The 16,043-nt window shown below is 65.0% G+C and overlaps 1 protein-coding gene across 3 annotated transcripts in view; it reads right to left on the minus strand.

The window, feature by feature from the left end:
• DCTN1 (dynactin subunit 1) overlaps positions 1-16,043 on the minus strand; it is a 40,517-nt gene that overhangs the window by 3,216 nt on the left and 21,258 nt on the right. For 2 of the 3 annotated variants that reach the window (XM_065663028.1, XM_065663033.1), the window contains 19 exons: positions 12,222-12,410; positions 11,514-11,711; positions 11,094-11,298; positions 10,259-10,337; positions 9,274-9,433; positions 8,269-8,373; positions 7,353-7,544; positions 6,439-6,555; positions 5,808-5,960; positions 5,163-5,323; positions 4,474-4,642; positions 4,166-4,234; positions 3,394-3,456; positions 3,170-3,319; positions 2,356-2,517; positions 1,989-2,120; positions 1,699-1,827; positions 1,427-1,569; positions 631-797 (listed from right to left, as the gene is read on the minus strand). In XM_065663028.1, the coding sequence (XP_065519100.1) occupies positions 631-797; positions 1,427-1,569; positions 1,699-1,827; positions 1,989-2,120; positions 2,356-2,517; positions 3,170-3,319; positions 3,394-3,456; positions 4,166-4,234; positions 4,474-4,642; positions 5,163-5,323; positions 5,808-5,960; positions 6,439-6,555; positions 7,353-7,544; positions 8,269-8,373; positions 9,274-9,433; positions 10,259-10,337; positions 11,094-11,298; positions 11,514-11,711; positions 12,222-12,410 (2,743 nt within the window). The remainder of the gene's footprint in view (positions 1-630; positions 798-1,426; positions 1,570-1,698; positions 1,828-1,988; positions 2,121-2,355; positions 2,518-3,169; positions 3,320-3,393; positions 3,457-4,165; positions 4,235-4,473; positions 4,643-5,162; positions 5,324-5,807; positions 5,961-6,438; positions 6,556-7,352; positions 7,545-8,268; positions 8,374-9,273; positions 9,434-10,258; positions 10,338-11,093; positions 11,299-11,513; positions 11,712-12,221; positions 12,411-16,043) is intronic. The other variant, XM_065663035.1, reaches the window with a different exon arrangement.

Consider the following 16,043-nt stretch of genomic DNA (forward strand, 5'->3'; position numbering starts at 1 on the left):
CCCCTGCTCATCCCAGCCCCACGCTGGGTGCCTCGGGATGCAGTTCCCCCCCCCGGCATGCACGGGGCTGGGAGCATGCGGGAGCGCCCGTGGAGCAGCCCCTACCTCGCTGCGGCTCCTCTGCGGCAGGGACGGGAGCAGCGGGGGACAAGGAGAACCGGAGTCAAAGCTGAGCCCAGGGCTGAGCAGAGCCGCGGCCACGGGAGCCCCGCTCCCCCCCCCAGCGCACCCCTGAGCCCGGCGGCAGCACCGGGCCCCACGGCCCTGCCCGTGCGGGGCTGCAGGCAGCCCAGGCAGGACACACGCACCAATGGGTGCCCCAGGGCAGCCCGCAGCAGCCACCTCCTGGTGAGCCGCTCCATCCGAGCATCCCCACGCAGGGATGGCACCGGAGGCTCCGCGTCCCCTGGGCTGGCTCCATGGAGGTGCCACCGCTGCGCTGCCCATCCAGGCACGGATCCGCTTGGACACCGCTGCGGGATCCCCACGCTCCCAGGCACTGCAGCCTGAGGCCCTCCTGCCCTCTCCCTCCCCTCTCAGCCGTGCCCGGCTCCTGGGTTCCTTCCAGGCTGTGACCACCCCGCAGGAGCTGCAGAAGCATCCAAGTGCTCCTGGATGCTGGACACCAACCCCCGGCAATGCCGGACACGATGGAAGCGACGCCGGAGGCCGGGGCCCCGCGCAGGCCCTCGATGGTTCTCTTGGACTGGTTGTTCAAGCGCTGCTTCAGCTCCACCTTCTCCGACTCCAGCTGGTCAATATCGGCCTGGAGAGCATCCATGGTCTCCTCAAACTCCCTGGGGAGAGCACACAGAGACACGGGAATGGCCGGGGATGTTCCTGCAAAGGGCTCCTGGCTTTGTTCACTTGAGCACTGCCAGGGATGGGGCAGCCACAGCTGCTCTGGGCACCCTGTGCCAGCGCCTCAGCACCCTCACAGGGAAGAGCTTCTGCCTAAGAGCTCAGCTCAGTCTCCCCTCGGGCAGGTTCAAGCCATTCCCCTTGGCCTGTCCCTACAGGCCCTTGTCCCAAGCCCCTCTCCAGGTTCCCTGCAGCCCCTTCAGGCACTGGAGCTGCTCTCAGGTCTCCCCTTCAGGAGCCTTCTCTTGTCCAGGCTGCCCCAGCCCAGCTCTCTCAGCCTGGCTCCAGAGCAGAGCTGCTCCAGCCCTCGCAGCATCCCCATGGCCTCCTCTGGCCTCGCTCCAGCAGCTCCACGTCCCCCTTGTGCTGCTGCCCCAGAGCTGGACTCAAGAGCGGCTGAACAGGAGCTTTCCCAGGCCCCTTGTGCTCTGCTCTGCACCATTAACACAGGTGCTGAGCGTGCCGGTTCCTCTGTGGCTCCTCCTCTCACATCCCCAGACCCCCCCCCAAGCCCTCCTGCCTGCTCCTCACCACGGCCCCTGCACCCCCCCAATCCCCCCCTCACTTCTCTTTCTTCTTGAGCAGGGTCTGGGTCTCATCCAGCTTGGTCTGGATCTTCTCCACGCGGTCATCGGCGTCCTTGGAGGCGCTGTCCAGCTTCTTCTCCAGCAGGCTGAGCCGCACGTTGGCCTCGCTGAGCTCCTCACCCTGCGGCGACAGCAGGGCCATGGGGGGGGGCAAGGAAAGCTCCTGGTGATGCCCGGGGCAGCCTGGCCACAGGCACGGGGCCCCTGCAGCAGCCGCCAGCTCCCGGCCGCGCGGGCAGGAGGAGCTCACCTTGATCTTGAGGGACTTCTTCAGCTCCTTGATGACCGTCTCCCTGTCCTCCAGCTTCAGCCCCAGCCCCTCGGCGTCCGTGATCTCGGCGCGGAGCGCTGCAGCCCGCAGCTCGGCGGGGGGGGTGGCCTGCAACCGGCAACACGGCACAGCGTCGGCATTGCAGGGAGGGCCTGCACGGAGCCGCACGGCAGCAGGGGACCGGCCCCGGGGCCTGCGGGCGCCCTGCGGGGCTGCAGGGGGTCACGGAGCTCCTCGGGGGCTCCGGTTCCAGCACAGCTGAAGCCCACCTTGGTCTGGGGCCTGTCGGCGTCGTACTCCCCCTCCTGCATGGCCGTGGCCATCTTGTTCATGGTGGCGATGAGGATGCTGCAGGACTGGCGCAGGCACTCGTAGGGGTTGATGCCCTGCGAGCCGTAGATCTGCAAGAGGCAGGAGGTGACGGGTGCTCTGTCACAGCCCCCTCCCGACACCCATAGCCCTGAGAGCTGCAGTGCTCCGGGAGGACAGGACGCAGGCAGCCCAGGACGGAGCTGGGAGCACAAAGCTCTTTGCCATCCCCTGCTCGCATTCCCAGCTCCCCGCAGCGCTCCCAGCCGGAGGAAACGGAGACGGGGCCTTGCATCCCCGCATCCCTCGGGAACAAGGGGCTCCCACCTGCTCGCTCGCTTTGAAGGCCAGGTCCTCCAGCCGCAGCGCCTGCAGCCCCTCGTTCTCGGCCAGCGGCGCCAGGAGCTGCGCGCCGGCGGCTGCCACCTCCTGCAGCACGGCCACCACCCAGGTGAGGTGCTTGCGGCACTCGAGCAGCGTGTCCGAGACCTGCGCGGCACGGCCGGGGTTGGAGGGGAGCGGGATGGAGCAGCCCCCAGGACCCGGCTCCAGTGAGCGCCTGAGCCCAGAGCCCCCCCCGTGTGCTGGGGGCACCCCCGAGCATGAGCAGCAGCGCGGGGGGAGGATCCTGCCCCTCTGCTGTGTGATGGGGAGCCCTGAGAGCAGCTCCAGGGCCTGAAGGGGACACAGGGAGCCTGGAGAGGGGCTTGGGACAAGGGAGGCAGGGATGGGATGAGGAGTTGGGGCTCCCGGCTGGGAGAGGGAAGAGCTGGCTGGGATACAAAGGACTTCTTCACTCTGAGCGTGGTGGGACACGGGAATGGGTTGAATGGAGAAGCTGGGGCTGCCCCATCCCTGGCAGTGCTCAAGGCCAGGTTGGACACAGGGGCTTGGAGCAAGCTGCTCCAGGGGAAGGGGTCCCTGCCCGGGGCAGGGGTTGGGGCTGGAGGAGCTCTGAGGTCCCTTCCACCCAAACCATTCCCTGATTCCACAACTCCACGAAGATGGGAAACTCCAGCAGAAGCAGCTGAGGGCTGGAGAAGGGAAGGTCACAAAGTCCCAAGCAGAAGCCCAAAGACCCCCCCAGCCCCTGAGCTCTCCCCTGCACCCGCAGGGCAGCGCCGCGCCCGGCCCCGCTCACCGCCTGCCCGAAGCCCAGCGCCGCGGGGATGCCGGGGGCCTCGGTGCCGGGCATGCGGCGCCGGATCTTCTTGCAGAACTGGCGCACGTCGCTGCAGGAGGTCTCCAGGTCCTTGAGCAGGATGGCGAGGTCGGAGGCCTCCTGCCCTGCCTGCGCACACGAGGGGGGCTCAGCACCCGCCGCGGGCTCAGGACCCCGCGGGCCCCCCCCCGGCCCCGCTGTACCTGCAGGAAGGCGCGCAGGCGGCACAGCTCCACTCCCATGCAGTCCAAGGCGCTCTGTGTGAACTGAGAGCAGCGCAGCAGCCTCAGGCCCGGCACAGCACGGGCATTATGGGATGGAGCCTCCATAGACGTTAGTGGTGACTGCCCCACGCCTGGCAGGGCTCAAGGCCAGGCTGGACGGGACTTGGGTGACAGGGTCTATAGGGTGAGGTGTCCCCGCCTGGGGCAGGGGCTGGGACTGGATGATCTCAAGGCCCTGTCCAGCCCAGCCCTTCCAGGGCTGCACAGCCCCAGGGTTTACAGGAGGAGCAGAGCAGGCAGCAGCCGGGTTTGGGGTTGCTCCAGGGGACACTGGTACTGCCCATAGGAGCTCAGGGCACCACAACGCTCCCTACAGCCACCGGGCTCTCCACGCTCTCCTGCTGCTCTTCTCCCTCTATCAGACATCTACAGGGCACAGGGTCCTGTGTCTGCTTCCCCATTCCCTGCCCTGGGAGCCCTCATCACCTCCGAGCCACCACTGGGAGCCGGCAAAGGGCCTGTGATGGGAGAGGGGGAGCGGATGCACTTCACCTCTCAAAGGGGCTGACAGGGCAACACCAGGCTGGACACAGGGGCTTGGAGCAAGCTGCTCCAGTGGAAGGGGTCCCTGCCCCGGGGCAGGGGTTGGAGCTGGAGGAGGTTAAGGTCATTTCCTACCCAAACCACTCTGGGACTGGATGGCTCCATGAAAACCCACCCCAAGGAAGGAGCCCAGTTTTGCCCCCTTCACCTTGATGTGGTCAGCCAGCTGCATGGTGCAGTCCTCAGCCTGGTCAGACAAGTGGATGCTGTAGAGATGCTGTGGAGAGACAGCAGAGATGGGCGCCCTCCAGTGCTTCCACGCACACAAACAACCCCCTGAGGAGAGCCCAAAGCCCCAAACGCAGAGGGTTTGGCCTCAGTTTTAACTGGGGGTGAACTCTCCTGCATCCAAGGGCTCCACTTCCAACCAGAGCACGCACCCGTGGGGCTGCAGCAGCTCCTGACCCTGCAGGACCCCCCCAGCCTGGCCACGGGCACTCAGCTCCATGGCCCCACCTGGTAGTACTTGATGGCCTTGGTGAGCGGCTCCACGTTGACGGTCTCGTCCAGCTGGTCCTTGTGCAGCAGGTCGATGAGGAAGTCCAGCGAGCGCTCGTGGACGCTCATCTCAGGGTACAGGGTCCCCACCTTCTTGTACACCTCCACAGTGCACTTGTTGAGGGCCCTGCGAGGCAATGGGATGCGTTGGCTCTGCTGGGTGGGGAGAAAGGGGCAGGGGTGGAACTGGAGGGCTCTGGGACCACGAGGAGCTGTGGTGTGAAGGACGTGGTTCAGGGCGGAACAGGGCTGCAGGGATGCGCCCCATCGGGAGCCCCAGGCAGCACCGCCTGGCCCTGAGCACGTGCTAGGAGGAGCAATGGAGGGCGGAGCGGAGACACCAGGGCCAGGATCTCGTGTGATCCCTGCAGGGATGGGGACGTGAGGGGGAACCACACTTCCAGTGGGAAACAGGAGACGTCCATTGCTGAGGATCCCTGCACTCAGCTGAACCTCGCGCGTTAGAACTGAGCTCCGCAAGAGGCTGCGAAGCAGCTCCCGGCAGGACGGAGCCAAAGGGAAGCACCAAAGCTTGGGCAAGGGATGGGCAGCACGCGCCGGAGAACCGGATCCCGGGGCGGGGGGGAGAACCCATCGACCGGGCAGCGAACGGGTCCCTCAGCTGCCCCACTGCCGGGGGTACTCACTGCTCGTAGCGGTGCAGCGTGGCCTGCAGCAGGCTCAGCGAGTACACGAGCCCCGCGGCGAAGCTCAGCTGCTCCCCCGCGGCCCCGCGCAGCCCCGCGCGCTCCGCGCAGCTCTCGCTCAGCTCGAAGCGCTCCTGCGCCTGTTTGCTGATGAGCTCCGCCTGCGGGGACCGGGACCGCGGTCACATCCTGCCCCGCGCCACCCACAGCACGGACCCGCTGCCCCCCTCCTTCCCCCTGCGACAGCCTGGCTTGGGTGGGAGGGAGCTCAAAGCTCCTCCAGCTCCAATCCAGCTCCAGGGACCCCTTCCACTGGAGCAGCTTGCTCCAAGCCCCTGTGTCCAACCTGGCCTTGAGCACTGCCAGGGATGGGGCAGCCACAGCTTCTCTGGGCACCCTGTGCCAGCGCCTCAGCACCCTCACAGGGAAGAGCTTCTGCCTAAGAGCTCAGCTCAGTCTCCCCTGTATCAGGTTCAAGCCATTCCCCTTGGCCTGGCCCTGCAAGCCCTTGGCCAATTTGGAAGTCCTCAAAGGAGGAAGCATCCCAAATCCCGGATGGCAGCGGCACAGCGAGGGCAGATGCATCCCCGCAGAGCCACCAGCTCCCGGTTAAGCCTGGTTCGGTGATGACCCCCCCAGCCCCACCTTGCAGATGAGGCGCGGGATGAGCAGCAGCACCAGGACGCAGTCGTGGTCGCCGCCATGGCGCAGGAAGCTGTCTGGCATGAAGGAGGTGAGGAGGGAGACGTGGCGGTTGGCCTGCTGCACCTCCATCTGCCGCAGCTCCATCTCGATGGCCTGCGGGGACAGCGTCGGGAACGCTCAGCCTGGGGCAGGGGAGGCTCCAGGAGACCTCAGAGCAGCCCCAGGGCCTAAAGGGGCCACAGGAAAGCCGGAGAGGGGCGTTGCTGTCACCCACTGGTGCCCTGCGGAGGTGCCCAGGCGCCGGCCCGGGCTCTGGTGCAGTCGCAGGCACAGCAGGAGCCCGGTCCCACTGCCGGCAGCAGCTCTGGAAGGCTCTGGGAGCAGAGCTGCTTTCGTCCTGCTCAAGCGCTCCGCTCCATCACCCTGCCCTGCACAGCTCCACTGCTGAGCCATGGGGCCCATCCACGGCGTCCCATGCTCCTCCCGGCAGTCACCCAGGCTGTTTCCACGGCTGGCACGAGCCCCACAAACCAACTCCGGGAGGGAACACCCGGAGCCCGGCGCCCAGACGCTGGTGCCGGTGTTCCGGGGCCGGGAGCACCCCATCCCCTGGGACCCGGGGCTGCCCTACCTTGGCGTGAGCCTTTGTCTCGGCAAACTTGATCTTGAAGTCGAACATCTCGGGCGGAGGCTGCTGCTGCTTCTCGGCAGAGGCTTCCTGCTGGCTCATGAGCTCCCGGTTCACGTCCTGGCACAGGGAGAAGGGAGGTGAGGCCCAGGAAGCAGCATGGAGCAGACACGGCCCCGCGGCCCCTGCAGGGCTGGAGCAGCTCTGCTCTGAGCCAGGCTGGGAGAGCTGGGCTGGGGCAGCCTGGACAAGAGAAGGCTCCTGAAGGGGAGACCTGAGAGCAGCTCCAGTGCCTAAAGGGGCTGCAGGGAACCTGGAGAGGGGCTTGGGACAAGGGAGGCAGGGATGGGATGGGGAGTTTGGGCTTCCGGCTGGAAGAGGGGAGAGCTGGGTGGGATACAAAGGGCTTCCTCACTGTGAGGATGCTGGAACATTGGAAGGGGTTGAATGGAGAAGCTGTGGCTGCCCCATCCCTGGCAGTGCTCAAGGCCAGGTTGGACACAGGGGCTTGGAGCAAGCTGCTCCAGTGGAAGGGGTCCCTGCCCGGGGCAGGGGCTGGAGCTGGAGGAGCTGTAAGGTCCCTTCCAACCCAACCCATTCCATGATTCCACGATTCTCCATCCCCACCCGAGCTCCCCACAGCCGTTTCCTCAGGGAGCGCAGTGCGCAGCCCGGGGCGCTCGCCGTGTGCCACCCCCAGCGACGGCTGCAGGTGAGGAAAAGGAACACGGGAGCTTCCCAAGCGCTCATCCGACGGCCCCGTGGTAAAGCCAAGGAACCCACATGGACTCATCCCCCACCTCCTCCCCTGCCAGCAAGGGGGAGCGGGGCCCAGCCCTGGAGCAGCTCTGTTCAACCCATCCCCGGTGCTCCGGCACTGTTGGGCCCGCAGCACCCATGGGACGCCCGGGACGCACCTGGAGGTGCGCCGTGAGCTGCCGGTACTTGCTGATGGTTTGCTGGTAGTCGGCCAGGGTCTCCTGCGCGGCCTCGACGCGGCGCTCGGCCTGGCGCACCCGCGCCGCCGCCAGGTCCAGCTGCTCCCGCAGCTCCAGCTCCGTCTCCCGCGCGTTCTCCTGCAGCTCATCGTTCATCTCGTTCATGGCCTCCTGCGGGACACGGGCAGGGGCGTGGGGTATGGGTATGGGTATGGGGTATGGGTATGGGGTATGGGTATGGGTATGGGGTATGGGATGCGGGATGTGGGATGTGGGATACGGGATATGGGACATGGGGACATGGGATATGGGACATAGGGTATGAGACATGGGATATGGAACATGGGATATGGAACATGGGATAATGGACATGGGATATGGGATATGGGACATGGGATATGGAACATGGGATATGGGGCATGGGATATGGGACATGGGATATGGGGCATGGGACATGGGACATGGGATATGGAGCATGGGATATGGGGCATGGGACATGGGATATGGGACATGGGACATGGGGACACAGGACATTGCACATGGGATACGGGACACGAGACATGGGACACAGTTCATGGGACATGGGACATGAGACATGGGACATGGGACATGAGACACGGGACATGAGACATGGGACACGGTACATGGGATATGGGACACAGGACATGGGACACAGTTCATGGGACACAGGACATGAGACATGGGACATGGGACACGAGATACGGGACATGAGACATGGGACACGGGACATGGGATATGGGACACAGGACACGGGACACGGGACATGGGACACAGTCCATGGGATATGGGACATGAGACATGGGATGTGAGACACAGGACACGGTCACACCATGGGGGCACCCTCTGCCCCCCCGCACTACACGACCCCGCTTACCAGGTCCCCGACAGTCTCGCGCAGCTCCCGGACCTTCTCCTCCAGGTCCAGGTTTCTCTCCGTCAGCGTCTCCACCATCTCCTCGGCTCCCAGAGCAGCATCCACCTGCAAGCACACGGCACAGCACGGCACGTCACATCCCATCCCATCACATCCCATCCCACCACATCCCGTCCCATCCCATCCTATCCCATCCCATCCCATCCCATCCCATCCCGTCACCCGGAGCTGGCGGTGCTGCAGTGCTCCTAACTCCTTCCACACCCCCAGGGATCCCCCTGCCAAGCGGCGCCCGTGCCTGGTAACTGTGTCCCGGGCCTGGGGTGAGGCTTTGCTCCTCCTGGGAGCAGAGCAGGAGCCAACGACCCAAACCAGCGGCCCCTGAGGCCGGGAGGTGGAAGGGGGGCCCTGGCTTTGGCTCTTGGCTGCTCTGGGCCCTTCAGCTGCAGCACCGGGGCACGAGGCTGAGCAGCTCCATGGTGCTGATCCCCTGGCTGAGACTCCAGAGCCCTGGGTCAAGGCTCCCCATGCTCCCTGTCCCCTGAGCACTCCAGCGAGCGCTGGGACCCCCAGCAGTGGCAGGGCCATGGGCAGGCTGGGCTCTCGGGAAGCAGCATCACCCCTGCGAAGAGCCCATTGCCAGTGCTCGGGGGCTGCAGCTGGCAGGGACTCCCAGCCCGCTCTGCACTGACTCCAGACCCTTCCCTAAGGCTTCCCAAGGGCTGCCCTATTCCTGCCCCGAGGCCGCAGCCTGGCCGGGACAAGCCCCACAGGGATGAATGACCCAGGCAGGGACAAGTGATGGAGCGGCGCTGAGCGAGCAGCAACCGCAGAGCAGCCCCAAAGGCCCACGGGCCCCCTGTGCCCAGGAGCCACCCATGGCCAGGCAGAGCCCGCTCGGTTCCATTGCCCCCTTTGCACGCGGTGGTCCCCGCTGTGGGGTCACTGAGGAACGTGCCCCATGCCCGGCCCTGCCCCATGCCCCAAACCCGCCCGGCCCCTCACCTGCTCCTTCAGCTCATCGACCGTCTTCTCCGCCTGCTTCACCTCCTCCTGCAGCTTCTCCCTCTGCTGCCGCAGCGACTCCAGCTCCGTGTTCTTCTTCTCCATTTGCTTCTGCAGCTTCACGTGCTCCTGCTTCTCGGACGCAGACAAGTCCCGCATCCTTCAACAGAGCAAGCGGAGCCGTCAGAGCCTGCAGGGCCCCAGCAGCAGAAGCAATTCCCTGCCCAGGCCCTGCTCCTGGGGGGCACCAGCGGGGTCCAGACCCCAGCACAAGCTCCACTGGGAGCAGCTCCTGGGGGTACAGGAGCAGTGACCCAGAGAACAGCTCCTGGGCAGCGGGGGATGAGGAGGCACCTTCCTTTAGTGCGATGGGAGAGACGGGGAGAGGACAGAGATGGGAATGTGGGAAAGGAAAAACAAAGGGGAAAAAAAGGAAAGGAAAAAAAAGGAAAGAAAACAGGAAAGGAGAGGAAAGGAAGGAAAGGAAAGGAAAAGGAAAAGGAAAAGGAAAAGGGAAAGGAAAAGGAAAAAGGAAAGCTGTGAATGGGACAGGCTGAAGCACAAGGAGGAAGAACCCAAAGCAAACGGAGCCGCATTCATCCCCGGCCTTCCAAGCGGGCACAGCTTTGGATGCCCCTGCCAGGCACTTCCCATCAGGAGGGGACGCTTCCCACCCCTCCTGGCGCCCAGGACCAGCCACGGTGGAGCACGGGGTGTTCTCTGCACCCCCAACCACAGCACACGGGGGGCTGAGGGGCACAGGGACAGCGCCGGGGTCACCCCAGGGCCCCACCGGAACCTCCAGGCTCTGCGGCCCCAGATGGGCTCATGCAGGGAAAGGAGCCGCAGAGCTGAGCCGAGGCGCCCGGGGCAGGACCCGTGCCCGGAGCACAGGATGGACCCGCAGCTGCGCCAGAGGCACCACGGACCGGGTCGGGTTGAAGGGACCTTGAAGCCATCCAGTTCCAACCCCGCTGAGTCCTACCTCACCAGAGCCTCCTTGAGCCTCGCGTTCTGCTCCTCCAGCTGCTTCACCTGGTAACTGGAGGCTGCTCCATCCGAGCCTGGCACAGAGCAGTGGCACCGGTCACCCCGCGCCAGCGCCGGGCTGTGGCAGCTCAGGTACCACCGGTGCCACGGGCACCCTCAGCCCCTGAGCCTCAGGGTGCAGGCAAAGCGAACTCAAACCAAGGACTCTGCGCACCCCAGTTACTGCTCCATCCCCTGCTGACCAGTCCCGTGCTGCCCGTGCCCTCCAGGGCCTTCCCATCCCATCCCTTCCCATCCCATCCCATCCCATCCCATCCCATCCCATCCCGCAGCCTGCCACATCAGCTGCTAGGGGCATGGTTCTGGTTTCAGGTGAGTGCCAATACTCCAGGTCATAGAACCACAGAATCCCAGCCTGGTTTGGGTTGAAGGGACCTTAAAGCTCCTCCAGCCCCAACCCCTGCCCCGGGCAGGGACCCCTTCCACTGGAGCAGCTTGCTCCAAGCCCCTGTGTCCAACCTGGCCTTGGGCACTGCCAGGGACAGGGCACGGTGGGATGCTCTGTGTGTTTAATGGCTCCTCTCCTGCTGTGAGCAGGGTTTAAAGCCCACCTTGAACACCAAGAGCTGAAAGGCCCCAGGGAATCCAACCAAGGCATCACACTGACGGGGTGCTCAGTGCAACCATGGGGCTGGAGCAGCAACGGACAGAGCCCCTGTGTGACCTCCCATGTAGCGTCCGCCCCAGTCCAACACCCTCTGGGGTGGGAGGAAACCTAAGCCGGAGCCCCTCCAACCCAGCGCAGGAGCCCAGAGGCTGCCCCTTCCCACCTTTCTCCTCAATCTCGTGCTTCAGGATCTCCAGGTCCATGGTGAGATATTCCACCTTCTCCTTGAGGGAGTCCACCTCCTGCTGCAGGGACTCTGCCCGCTCCTCGGCCATCTCCTTGTCCAGGGTGGCCATCTCGATGGCGTCAGCAGTGTCTGCCATCTCCTCCATGTAGCGCTCCTTGGCCTCCAGAGCATCCTTGGCTTCCTGTGGCCAAGCACAAGGGGGTGAGGAGACCCTGGAAGCTCACGGCAAACAATGGAGAGACCCCCTCATAACCAGAGCCATGGAGTCAGCCAGGGTGGGGAAGAGCTTCAGGATCATGCGGTCCGACCATTCCCCACAGGGGAAGGGACACAAGGGAAGGGGCCCATGGGGACACACAGGGACACACTGGAAGGGGCCCGTGGGGACACATTCACCTTCTTGGCCTCCTTCAGACGCTTCTGGAGCTCAGCCTGCTGCTCCTGCATCTTGCTCTTCCATTCCTGCACCTGCTCCAGCTGGATCTTGTACTTCTCCAGCTCCTTAAGCTTGGCCTTGTCTTCGTTCCGCTTTATCTTCAGCGTCTCCAGTTTCTCCTCCAGGTCCCTGACCTGAGCCCGCAGGTTCTCCTCCTCCTGCAGCGCCAAACAGGAGTCAGGAGGAGGAGCAGCAGCTTCCTCCGGAGCTGCTCCAGGCGCATCCGGCCGAGGGGCGCAGAACCCGACCCCCAAGCTGAGCCCCGGCATCACCGCCGGGTGCTGCAGAACCCACCCAGGGTGAGCTCCCTGGGCTCTCCCCCTGCCCATTCCTTGCCCTCGTGCCCCAAATCCTTCCGAAGCTCCAGTTTTAAGCCGTTATTACAAAGCAGGAGGGAAATAACGGGCAACTGCGTTAAAGAGCAGGAATGGGGGAAGCGCTGATGGGAGCACCACAAACGCCCGCGCTGGGAGACGTCGGTCCCACCTGGGTGCTCTTTGTGTCCCGAGGCAGGAGGGCCCCAGTGTGCAGCCACCCCGACCCATTTCACCACCAGGACCCATCAGAGGACCCTGCTCCCCCTCCTCCCCCTCCCCTGCCCGTCCCCCTCCTCCTGGGACCCTCGGGGTCTCCCCCTGCACCCAGCCCCCCCCGGGCCTCATCTTTACCTTTGTGGGTGACGGGACGGGGGGGGCGAGCGGCGAGGCCAGGCTGGGCGAGGGGATGACGGGGGCCACCAGCGGGGTCTGCGCGGGGGTGCTGGGCTCGCTGCTGCTCATCTCCCCCCCCGAGGCCGAGGCCGAGCCTGAGGGTCCGGCCGTGCCGCTGGACGCGGCGGAGCTGGGGGTCCGGGTGGGCTGGAACAGCAGCACAGAGGGGTCAGGGGGGCCGGGCCAAGGGGGGTGATGCTTCCATAGCGCTCGGGACACCGGCTCCGGGTCCATCACCAGGTGCCAGACCCGCACTTCATAGAACCCCAGGGTGGGTTGGGTGGGAAGGGACCTTAAAGCTCCTCCAGCTCCAATCCAGCTCCAGGGACCCCTTCCACCGGAGCAGCTTGCTCCAAGCCCCCGTGTCCAACCTGGCCTTGAGCACTGCCAGGGATGGGGCAGCCACAGCTTCTCTGGGCTCCCTGTGCCAGCGCCTCAGCACCCTCACAGGGAAGAGCTTCTGCCTAAGAGCTCAGCTCAGCCTCCCCTCGGGCAGGTTCAAGCTGTTCCCCTTGGCCTGCCCACAGACACCCACTGCTATGGCCCTGCACGGTTCACAACCCAGAGCGGGTCTCGCTCTGCTGCAGGAGGCAGGAGCAGCCGCGCTCCCTCCCGCAGGAGCAGGGATAAAGGATTCCCTCTCCCTGCAAACCCTCCTGCATCCACTCCTCACCCTCCACCCAGCCCCATCCCATCGGTCAGCCCAGCCAGCGCCGCTCACAGCCGGGGATGGAGCAGGGACCTGCGTGTCCTGGCAGAGGTTCGGGTGCTCCGGCTCCAGAGACACCAGAACCCGAAGCGCATGGAGGGGGGAGCGGGGATGGTTTCCCCCCATCCACCTCCACGTCTGCAGGCACAGCGGGACACACCAGTGCCCAGCACCACCCCAAGGCCACCAGCAGCACGAGGGGACGCGCTGCCCGCGGCCACCCGGCGCTGGGCACACAGCGTGGAGCCCAAGGGGAAGGACAAAGTGAACCGGCAGCACCCAGGGGTGCTGGTGCAGCCTGGAGCACCCAGGGCAGCAGGAACTGCTCCCGCGGCACTGGGGGGGCTGCCCAGGCGCTGCCCCTCTGCAGCCCCTGCCCTGCCGCTCCTGGCGCTGTGCTCTGGAGCCCTCCCCTCTGTGTGTGCGAATTCGGCGCCTGGCTCCCTGCTGCACCCCCGGAGCAGGGGCTCAGCACCTCCACCTCATCCCGCCCCTAAAGCGACACCGGGCAGGTCCCCACCACGCTGCGAACCCCCCGGAACCAAACCCGAGCTCCCCCGAGCGCAATGGGTGCAAGGGGCCGGCAGCTCCGGCCCTCCCAGGCTGCTCCCGGGCTCCCCCAGGCCACAGCCAGGGAATGGTCTCTGCGGCACCGTCCCCAGGAGCTACTGCAAAGGAGACGCTCTCGTTCCTGCAGCTCCAGGGGTCAAAGCCCTTCTCCGGGTGGAGGGGATCCGACGGGAAGTACCCTCAGAAGCTGGGAAACAGCAGGAGGAAGGAAGCAGCAATGTGAGGGACAGCAAGAGCGAGCTCTGCCACCGGCCCCTCAGAGGAGCTCCGGCTGCGAGCATCGGGTTTCCTATGGAGCTCGGCACAAGGGGGGTTGTCCCCAGTGATCCAGACATGGCTCCAGAGCAGCTCATCCCTCTGGAGCAGCTCATCCCTCTGGAGCAGGACATCCCCACTCCAGAGCAGCTCATCCCTCTGGAGCAGCTCATCCCTCTGGAGCAGGACATCCCCACTCCAGAGCAGCACACGGCTCCAGAGCAGCTCATCCCTCTGGATGGGGACCCGGCTCCGCACACGGGGCCGGCAGGAGCCGGGGGCGCGGCGCTGCTCACCTTGGCCCTGCGGGCGGTGCTCTGCAGGCAGCGGGAGGCAGAGAGGAGGGACAGGACAGGAGAGGACAGGACAGGAGCAGAGACAGAGCCCGCAGCAGCGCCAGAGCACGGAGAGAGACAAGAGACAAGACAGGAGGGCCGTTAGTGCGGGCTGCGCGCCGGGGAGCCCGGCCGCAGGGACCCTGCCACGGGAGCAGAGCCCGGAGCATCCCAGCATCCGGCCTGGTTTGGGATGAGGGGACCCATAAGGAGGGGTTGGGCAGCACAAACAGGGGTGTCCTGAGCAAGGGGCTATATTCAAACCTCATTTCCCCCTCCCCGCAACCCTTTGGTTCGCTGTAGGGACCCGGGGGTCATCACCAGCCCCACACCGCGATGCTGCAGCCCCGGGCTCTGCTTCCCCCTTCCGGACACAACCCCATGCACAGCCCCCGCCTCCCCCCTTTATCCCATTACCTCATCCGCAGCTTAAAGTACCCAGGAGCAGAGGATCAATAAAGCCTCAACCACACGATCCCACGGGATTGGGGCACTTAAAGCCCATCAGCAGCCGCTCAGTGCCTGCAGCCCCGAGGCAGGGCCCGATGGCCACAGCACCGCTCCCACCACCCCAAGCCATGTCCATATTCCCTGGAAGGAAGCCCTTCCAGCTGCTTCCTTCCCTGTTTCACCAGCACCCCCCGCAGCAATTAACACCTGCATTATCCCAAATCCTGCTTTGCTCACTCCCAGCCTTTCCCAGCAGCCTGCACTCAACAGGAGGCTCCTTCCAATATCATCTCCCATAACGTGTTCTGTTGGCAGAATTTGCCTTGTAATGGCCACAGGAAGAGCTGAAAGCCCTCAGATAAACACGGGCTGATGGAGGAGCAGCAGAAGGCTCCTCAGGAGCGCTCCAGCATCCGCAGGAGTTCTAACAGGGCTAAACAGGGATTGCATTGAGGGGCACCAAAGAGCTCATCCCAGTCTCCCCTCGGGCAGGTTCAAGCCATTCCCCTTGGCCTGGCCCTACAGGCCCTTGTCCCAAGCCCCTCTCCAGGTTTCCTGGAGCCCCTTTAGGCACTGGAGCTGCTCTGAGGCCTCTTGGAGCTGCTCCATCCCATCTCCAGCCTGTGCTTGTGCTGAGACTGCTCCCACAGCAACAGCAAACACCGAGTCCTGCCCCGTGAGCCGTGGGGTGGGCACTGGCCGAGGAGCATCTTCCCCAGCTCAAACCACACCAGACCCTGCAAAGAAGGGAGAAACCTCTTGGTAACCTCTAAAAGCCATCAAGGCTGAGGGACAGAGATGATCCCAGCGTCATTCTGCTCTGCTGTGAGGTGTAAGGCCATTTAAGTCCCCCTCCATGGAACGGATCATTGAATCATGGAATAGGTTGTGTTGGAAGGGACCTTAAAGCTCCTCCAGCTCCAAGCCCTGCAGGGCAAGGGGCTCCTTCCACTGGAGCAGCTTGCTCCAAGCCACGTGAAGCCCATGACGAGCTGAGGTGGCAGCTCCAAGATCCCTGGATCAGCAGCTCCTGGCACAGCGGGTGCAGAGCGATGCTCCAGCAGGGATCCCACTGCTCCATCCTCCTCTTCCTCGGGGCTGGCCCCTCCCGCACGCTCCAGGCTTTGGTCCCTCCTGGATCCCGGGATGCTCCGCACCCCTGGCTGCAGCTCTTCCAAACCGCACTGGGTGCTTCTGATGCTGTGTAATGGTGCTCCATGAATATTTGATGGCCTGATCCAATCCTGGCTCCCCCCGGTGGGTCCGGAGCAGCCACACTTGGGAACAAACTCTGCTCCCAGCAGGGAGAACTCTGCCAAAGCTGCTCCTGGGCACCAGCAACCGCCCGTGGTGGGGACAGCATCGCCCGTGTCCAGCGTGGGGCTGCAGATCCTGGTCCTGCAGGTCCCTCTTGGCCTGGTTCTGCTCCGAGTGCGGGGTCTCGACCCAAACTGGATCACG

This window comes from Lathamus discolor, chromosome 1, assembly GCF_037157495.1.
Source record: "Lathamus discolor isolate bLatDis1 chromosome 1, bLatDis1.hap1, whole genome shotgun sequence".
Classification (NCBI taxonomy): Eukaryota; Metazoa; Chordata; class Aves; order Psittaciformes; family Psittacidae; genus Lathamus; species Lathamus discolor.